The following is a 9,183-nucleotide window of genomic DNA, read 5'->3' as shown; positions in this document are numbered from 1 at the left end:
TTGGCATAGTTTTTATGTTGTTTGGATTTTTACTTCTTGTTTGTGTCACTTGTTGTCAGAAAAATGGTGCTGATTGTTAAACAAAACCGACCCTAACCTCATTCTACATATATATGTATTGCAAAAGTAGTCTGTGTATTTCGTTGACATTATTGCAATTCAATCGTTAAGAAATCGTTCGAAAAATATTTGTAACCTATTAAGTGAAGTTACCCCTAAAGTCATTCTATCAGGTGGCCAAGACTAGCTGATCACAACTGAGTCAGGTTAACGCAAAAGTTAATAACTAAAATACGAAGTTTTAGCAGGACTTTGTTTTGGTAGAGATAACTTCAGTTCTGTTTTTGCTAGACCCCAAATGGTCCAAATAAAACATAAACATTCCAAGTATCTCTTCGGAGAATCTGAAATAAGGTAAAGATAATTACAGAGCAAACAGCTACAAATCAACCATCTGGAGAGACATTAAAACCGCATTGCTGACTCACAGCGACACCATTGGTGCTCCTCCTAGATGCGGTTCAAAGGAAAAAAGGACCTCCTACCATTGTTTTCTTTCTTACTCTGGGGAGTCCCCTGGCAAGCCTCGATCTCGTGTAGTAGACCCAGTTTCCTTGGCTCCCGCACGGCACACTTTCAAGCATATTGAACATGTGCTTTCATAAGGGTTGACAGAACGGGAGTTAGTAATTGGAGTAACTTGCACGGCGTATGTTAATTCCAAGATTTGTGTTTTGTATGATAATGATGGTATAGACCCGGGTGCTTTATTCGAACAACTTTTAACTCAGCATTGATAACACGGTCGAGTAAGTCCCAGTCCTCTCCGCCCCATTTGTATTTGTAGTCCTCGGTGTTCATTCCTATAGAGAGTACATATGCCTACATAAGATTTAGGAGGTTTCCGTTTACCATTAGAAAAAAAATTTCCGTTAACTACAGATATTCACAATTTTAAATGTAACCTTTTAGAGATTACTGACTATTTCTGATTATTTTTTAAAGAAGCGTCAACTGAAAACTAAGGTAGTTGTATTTTTTGCTATGCAACTGAATGAAAATCGAGTAGTTAAATTGTGCATATTGCATGTCAGTTTTAGGAACTGATGAAATTATAATCAGTATTTTTTAAAGAAGCGTCAACTGAAAACTGATGTTTTTTTTTACCTCCGAACCTCACCCAGTCTGATTTATAAATGCTCATTAAGCCAAATCCTTCCATTTCCCAATAACCTTTATGATCTACATACGTACTGCCACAATATAACCGGCCTACAATGGGAGCGTAAACAAGATGTCCTTCGACGGTGTTCTGCAAAACAAAGAATTATTATGAAAGCTATAAATGAGGACCGTAGAGAAATACTATGATTAAATCAAGCTAACTAATTTTTTTTACTAATTTTTTTTACTCGCACGACGGACTTCGCTGAAAAGCAGGGACTGCTTGTAATCAAGCATCAAATGGCACACCAATCTAAAGGCAAGTATCCCGTATAAAGGTTTACTAGTTGCCCCCGCGTTATATAGAGGAAGACTGGAGAAGAGAGAATGAGGGTATTTTCGGTTGATCATAACCAAAAAAAATCTCGATTTGATCGCTTGCACGGCCGCAAGGTATCAACGTTTTTCCCGCAAATGGTCATGGGCGGCCAACAAAAAGACGCGCGCGAGGACTTTTTGGATCGGCGTCTTTGACACGAGCTTTGTCCTTGTCGAGATTTCGAGTTAAGCGTCCCTGAAAAGCGTCGAGAAGCGTTTCCAAGTCCAACGGTAAGTGTGTATAGCATCTTTCTAACAATTAAAGGTAGTTTTGAGTTTAAAAGGTGATCAAAATCCGTCAAAAGAGAAACAGTTGTGCGAAGTCTCGATCGAAGGCGGCGGAGGGTCCTCCGCCGAAAGACTCGGCAATTTCTGGATTTGTCAGAGGCAAGTCTGTTATTGGGCGCGAAGGACTCGCGAATTCTATTGAATTCTCTCCAGAATTTATGGATTTGATAAATTTGTGTGAAAATATGCATGTAGGCTCGAGTGAATATAAGTTAAAGGGGATGGTGTGTTATAATGGACATTTTACCAGCGCAGTTCTTACTCAAGGGAACTGGACCCACATTGATGATCTTTGTGCAGGTGTTAAAGAATTTTGTAGTTTAGCTACCCTGAAAAGAAACTTTGCTAAAGGATGGTTCTTTGTAATTTAAGAAAGCATGAGCATGTTTAACATAGAAGCAGATCCTATGGCATACAGTAGTTAATGAATAGTAACAACATGACAGAGGAAGTTCAGTTAGGTGATTGTGAAATAAACCCATTAATCTCAAAGAGGGGACATTTTATGAATTCTATTCTAAGTGTCCCTAATATGTACTCCTGTGCAGTGGACACTTTTTTAGAAGTCTCATCCCATCTATTTTTACCCTATTCGTCTACACTGACTGTGGGAAATGAATTCCCAGAACTCCTTTTCAACACATGTAAAAGATACATTGAGTCACAAGGAAATGATAGAACGTTGAGAGAAATAAGGAAACCAATTTGGGTACATTTACAGCAACATTGCCCCTCGTTTTTGGCAAGGGATTCTAATGCATTCTTCAGTCAGATTTTCAAGGAATGAACCTTTGGTGATCTTTCTTCAGAGGAAATGAATATATTTTCATTTCAGAGAATCTTTGAGTCATTTTGTAAGACCTGCCATGACAATGTAGCTCTCAAAAGCTCTATTTTGGTTAACTATGTGACGAGATCTGCATTACAAAAATGTCAATTGGATCGCAATTCTTGGCCACATTTTATCTCTGCTATTCAAACTGAACCAAGAAAGTTGAATTGTCCCAATTGTGAAACCCCTACAGATGACTCAGTTTTAACCTATAGTTCACAGGCAAAATTTGTCTTTATTGAATTCTCTCCGGAACTTATGGATATCATACGTTTGTGTGAAAATATGCATGAAGGTTTAATATAAAATAAACATTTTTTTTTTCAGGCTTTACTGGATATGTACAAAGAGTAGACCGAAATCGAAAAGGCCAGCAAGGATTTACATATTACTTCTACATCATTCTGCAGACGGCAGTAGACCAAACGCAGATGATAAGAATAATGATAAGTTCGATGGATGACACCGCGAAAAGCCAGCTTTTCAAAGACAAACAAAAAGCACAACAGCCCATCACCATAACCAACCTTAGGGTTGTTCAGAGTGGCATGGTGTTTATGCACCAGAACAGCATTGTTAAGGATGTCTCCGCGATGGCCATTCCATTTAAATATGTGCCACCAGCAACACCACCCATTACATCTGTAGCAGATGTTTTAAAAACTAAGAGGTAAGGGGATATAGTCACAGTCTCAGGCTTAATTCGATGGGACAGTGAAGCTTCAACACCACAAAACTCTAAAGATGGTAAATTAGTAGACTCAACAGGAACTATAGATATTTCGATTTGGTCAGACCACATTTCTCTGATCAAGGAAGGGGATTTCTTTGAGATCTCCAACTGCACTGTAAAGTACTACTATGGGTTGAAAATCAGTACCACTACAGAAACCCTCATAAAGCCAGCCAAGAAGAAAAATATTACCAATGTAAATACAGATGCAACTACTATCAAGCCTCAAATCTGCTGCTCAGAAATACAAAATGTCATCATTGACACTAATGCAATGTGCAACACCAAAGGATGTAAGAGCAAAATCACAGGAAACACAGAATCTAAAGTTATGGTTCGTTGCACAGCCTGCAACAGAGCAATGCTCGTTAAAAACTGTTACGTTGACATGAGCATGAGCTTTCAACTGGAAAAGGAAGAGAAGCAATTCAACGTTGTGGCAAACCATGCCACACTCAGCGTCTACCTAAACGAGGACATTTTCCAATACTGAAACAACATAGATGAACTAAAAGAAAAACTTCTGTTGCTGGAAAATGTTGACTTCACATTGTCAAAAAACGGTAAATTTATCAGCGAGATAGTAAATCACCAACTGTAGCCACCAACGCAAGAAAAATCAAAAAATGAGTAATAAAACCAAACATTGTTTCATGTTGGTGACCATCGTATTTGGACACTGTACCATCTTGACATTTAAGGATAACTCCAAAAGTTCAAACAAAAATACTTTATTTTTAATTATTTTTTATATCAATGTTGTTCCAGTTTGAAATTTTATTCATACAACTTTACTTAATATCAGAGTTAAAAACACAATCGTCACTTAAAATAGATTTTGAAAAATATATTGTATATATAGTTTTGTTCAAATTTCATGCTTTTCTCTTTTTTCCACTTTTTATAAGCCAAATATATTGTACATACATGTAGTTCTATTTCCATTTTGATACCACATCACAATAGTTATATTGACAAAAAGCTCTAATCAATCAAAAAAGATCAATTATTATAAAAATATATTGTTGGTTCCAGTTACAATTCATCCACTTATCGTTTTTACAGTTTATAATAATAGAACGTTCTATTCAACAAACCAATTTTTCTATGCCTTTCAAACAAATTATATTTAAAATTGTCCTCTTAAGGTATAATTTTGTGTCTAATAACTATATAATAATAAATTGTTCTTCAATGCTGTCTATAAATTGTTCTCCAATGCCACCTATAACATTCCAATGTTAAAACTCACCCAAGTCCCTACATTCTGCTTCTTCTTGATCGTGAAGAACAAACAAATTCTAAGTTAAGCCACACAGCAAAAAAAAAAAAAAAACACCAAGCACTTCCCAAAACTACATCTTGTACACTTGTAGTATTTTGAGATCCAAAATTACTAAAACCAAAGTACTGAGCCGCAATTCCGTAACAGCATAACAGAAAAATTACACAACTGTAAACAGCAAGCCCAACTCAAAAAAAAAAAAACAAAAGAAAATGGTACTGTAGGGCGGGGGCAGCTCTAGTGAGAACTATAACTAGTGTTAGTTCATAGCACACCAATGGATATCCGCACGACACAATAAAGCTCGCGAGATTGATCTATAACATAAATACTAAATAAATATATAGATTAACGAGTAAATAATCATTACTCAAATCAAAGATAGAAACTCACCTTACGAACGCTGTCCAATATGTCCTGCGGAACGTCGATATGGAGATCAAACAGAAACAAAATGTCATGTGTACTTGGAATATGCTCAACAGCCTTGTTCAAAGCCAGCGTCTTGTAAAATTTCCCTTTTAATGGAATAATCGTGTGTCTGTTTTGAAGAAGAGTGGTGTTAAATGCCTTTGTCATGTCAATATCCTCGCTTTCAAAGTCAACAACAATGACATGAAAGTTCGTATCGCCCGTTAAAGAGCTGGCTATTGTGATTTCGTTAATAAAATGATACACCCATCTTCCTTGTTCCTTGACAGGGAGAATAAAGTACACCTTAGCTTTATTGTTCCAGCTAATACCTCGAGGAAAACACAAGCTGTGGTTGGCATCCTTACCAAACACATGCTCTGATAAACGAAATGATTGATTGACGTCTTGTAAACCGAGTTCAAGATCTACAGAATAAAGATCGCCATGAACTGGATCTGAGATGTTTAAAACCTTGTGAATTCTCTTCAGAAAATATTTCCTGGAAGTAGATCAAAGAATGATATCAGTTTGATAGTGTAATGGACGTCATTGGATGTAATGTGTATCTCTAAAACAACCTTGGTTTCCAAGAATTTTTTTCCTCTCCCAAGATGGAGGGAGTAACTTGGGAAATCGAAATTAAGCCAGTTAATTAATGACATACACACACCTCTTTGATACATGTGATTGGCTCTGGCCTTGAAGCATTAGTTCCAAACTCAGCCCGAATGGTTACCCAGCAAAATATATTACTTTGCTGACATTTCAGCATAGCGTATCATAATAATGGTCTACAAACATGATTAACAGCAGAAGAATGACGATAATTGCATTCCACTAAGCATGAGTTTTGAAAGACGCTAGTCACGGTTTGTGGGTCTTTGTGAGGGCTGTTTGTCATTTGCAATCCGTGCGAATCGTGGCCCATTTTTACACCGTTTTTCTTCCTAATAGACTTTAATCGTTACGTAGCGCATCCGCATTAGTTCACGAATGTTTTGGCATTTGCCATTTTGTTGATAGTTTAATTTTTAGATCAACTTACTTTGAGGTTTTGTGGTTTAGCGACGTAATTATCTCATCCGTGACTGCATGAATTGTTTCCCTGTCAGCAATTTTGTTAGGCCAGTTCCGCAAATTTTTATCAGTCAGTGCACTGCTATCATCAGTAGGGTAGACGCTGGATAACTGCACCACTTTGCGGCCTTGATAACGATACACTTTTCCTCCGTTTGACAAAGAGCCGGACTGGAAATCACACAAGGGAAGATAACTATCTTTTGGGAGCAACGGAAGTGATGGAAATTGTAAGCGTTTTTGATCTGTTGATTCAGATTTCAGCTCAAGATCTTGACGATAGCTCTCCGAAAGCAAACTATGCAAAACATCTTTTGCTTTGGTGATCATAACATCGTTTGCATGGGACGATAAGTACTCTGAACTGATAAGGTAGAAATCGGTATCATTGCGACGCTTCCAATAAACTTGTACAAAGCCAAGAGCCGCTCCTTGCTTATGCACAACTTCTATGTAGTATTTTCTGTCTCCAGAGAGCATTAGATGTTCTGAGATTTGTCCGGGATATTTACGAAGTTCATCCTTTTCCGTCCACGCACTTACTCCTTCTTTAAAAACACGCGCAATTAACTGTTTCTCCTTCGGATCATCGCTAGGACTGAGCCATAACTCTGACTCGTCATCAGAGGCTATGGCGAAGTTGTATTCGTCGCTGTGAGGAGGATGGAGGAAGCCAAAAATCCGTTGGCCATAATCGATGGTACTGTCGATAATTTGAAACTTAAGCATATTGAGCTTCATGAACATTTCGTCAGGATAATGCGGAAAAAGGAAATATCGACGCAGATTTTGGATGCTTGAGCCACAAACCTCTCGCCATACGTGAATATTCAGAGCACCCACAGCAGCGATGACACTTGGTGTGCCGTTTGTAGTGGTCATTGCATCATTTTTTACCGCAACATGAACAGCGTCATACGTTTGTGAATGGTGCAACGTACTGAAGATATAAAAGCAGATTGAACAGAGCATTAAAGCGGAGAGCATAACCTTCAATCGTTTTCGAAGTCGAAAGCAGAAATTAACTTTTACGAAGGCAATGAAGCGGAAGAATCGACGTGTCATGCTTTCTCGCTCAGTTTTATGCTGACCGGGAAGCAAATATAAACCAGCAATCGATCGCAAGGTAAAGTTTCCGCACAGCCCCATACCATTGTAAAACAAATCTGTTTTCCCAATGGAAATGTATTGTTTTTGTCATTGTTTTCTCTGTTCAAGAACTGAATGCATAATGTAGGATGGGGCTGTACGGAAATTTTACCAGTATTGTCAGTTCTACTCGAGTATTTAAATAAGATGAAATGAGATGAACTTATTGCCCGGTGTCAGGTGTAATAATTGTTTGCCCAATGTAATTTCAACCAAAGAAAATTTTGTAGAAAAAAATTTTTCTACAAAGCAATGGAATTATCGAGCAACCTTTGGGGCATTGCAGGTGTAAAGTATAGAATCCCTAAGGAGGGGTTCCCAAATCTCCATAAAAATAGTGGGTTAGTTAGGAGAAAGGAAGTGTGTGTGTGTGTGTGTGGGAAGTGTAGTAAGTGTAAAATGATGATAAATAAAAATGTTAGTTGTTTAGTAGAGCACGTACCATTAGGCAGTGCAAAAATGAGATGATTAGTTGATGAAAAACGCTAATGTTTAGGGACCAACAAACTGCAAGGCAGCTACGTCAACCAGAAGGTAGCGTCAAAATAAAAATCAATTGTTGTTCAATTGTGCACTATAGCGTTGAGGGACCGACAGACTTCAAGGCAGCTACGTCAACCACAAGGCAGTACAAAAATTAATGATAAAAATAAGACTGGCTAGAATGAAATATTACGAGATAGTCATAATTGGAAGAAAAGAAATGAGGGGATGATTAACAGTATGGTTAGTGGGTGTTAAAAGTAACAGGTGGAAGGTGTTGTGTAGGGGGCTTAAATAAGTTTTTCTGAAAACCGATGCTGGATTGACCATTTTGGTTGATATGAGGGGGGATTCGTTTAGGATGGGTTGCTTTAAGGTGCTTTCGATAAACAATTTTAATTGAAGTTAATGACTGATCAAAGTTATTGGTATCTGCCTTAAATTTAATGGGCAAAAACGATAGATACAAAAGTAAATGCCAAAACAATTTAATGCAATAAAAACTTGACCAACATATTGTAACAACACATGAAAGTGTAAAACAGAAAATAAACTGAACATCGAAAATAGGAATCAGATGCTGAAAATATATCGTTTGTAGTACAATTTTATAAATTAAAAAAAATCTTTATATCATGTAAAAAAATTTTCTGTCTCTGTGTAAATGTTCTATTCATTTATATCGTCAAAGGTGTGTCAAATAGCCTTCAAATACATGTTCCACGTAGAATTGTTCATTTCTGTAATCATGTCATGGAGCTGTTGTACTTAAATTAGGATGAAGTATTTTTCAGACTTATTAAACAAACAAATTGTCTCATTAAGTGTAATTTTCTTTGCATATTTCATACACTTTGGTCTAAATTTGGGGAAATAACAAGTGTAGAGGAAACCTTTACGATTGATTATGAAAATAAAATATGTAACTATATATCATTGTCTTTTCACAAATTCAACAAGTTACGTGATTGAAATAATTTTGGAAAAGGTGCAAAACACATTAGCACTAAAAAAAATTTATGACCAAGATAAATTCAAACTCCTTCACTTCTCATATACCAGGCCTGTATAAACTTTCTCAGTCCACCTCATCGCCTGAAGAAGACTAGCAATATGCTGTCGAAACATTACAATCCATGTCTAAAGTGATCACGTTGTAGGACTAGTGATTACAATCAGAACCTGTTTTGGGAATTCAATAGAGTGACAACCCCACAGTAAGATGTTGCCAACTTGTGACAATGAAAAAAATATCTTAAAAAAATCCTTATCTGCATTATCAGTTTTTCTACATCTATGTAGCTTTAACAAAACAAACAATTATTTTTGTGTTATAACTTTGATTTGCTTGTGAAGATGAGAAAAATTAAATTGAGAAAA

General features: G+C 36.8%; 1 protein-coding gene across 3 annotated transcripts in view; it reads right to left on the bottom strand.

Moving 5' to 3' along the window:
* Positions 1–8,575, bottom strand: part of LOC149040369 (beta-1,4-N-acetylgalactosaminyltransferase 3-like) — an 8,790-nt gene extending 215 nt beyond the window's left edge. The window contains exons 1-4 of one of the 3 annotated variants that reach the window (XM_089182358.1): positions 6,140–8,567; positions 5,074–5,593; positions 1,168–1,312; positions 1–863 (exon numbers count right to left, since the gene is read on the bottom strand). The exon at positions 1–863 is cut by the window's left edge and continues 215 nt beyond it. In XM_089182358.1, coding sequence (XP_089038484.1) covers positions 715–863; positions 1,168–1,312; positions 5,074–5,593; positions 6,140–7,320 — 1,995 coding nt within the window. In that variant the 5' untranslated portion in view covers positions 7,321–8,567 and the 3' untranslated portion in view covers positions 1–714. Of the gene's footprint in view, positions 864–1,167; positions 1,313–3,386; positions 4,672–5,073; positions 5,594–6,139 lie in introns of those variants that run through there. The other 2 variants (XM_089182359.1, XM_089182360.1) reach the window with 2 other exon arrangements.
* Between the last annotated feature and the right edge of the window lie 608 nt (positions 8,576–9,183).

The sequence above is a fragment of the Pocillopora damicornis genome, chromosome 9, assembly GCF_964200805.1.
Source record: "Pocillopora damicornis chromosome 9, jaPocDami1.2, whole genome shotgun sequence".
NCBI lineage: Eukaryota > Metazoa > Cnidaria > Anthozoa > Scleractinia > Pocilloporidae > Pocillopora > Pocillopora damicornis.
Note: the sequence above shows the minus strand (reverse complement) of the source record. Positions and strands in the feature narration are given on the sequence as shown.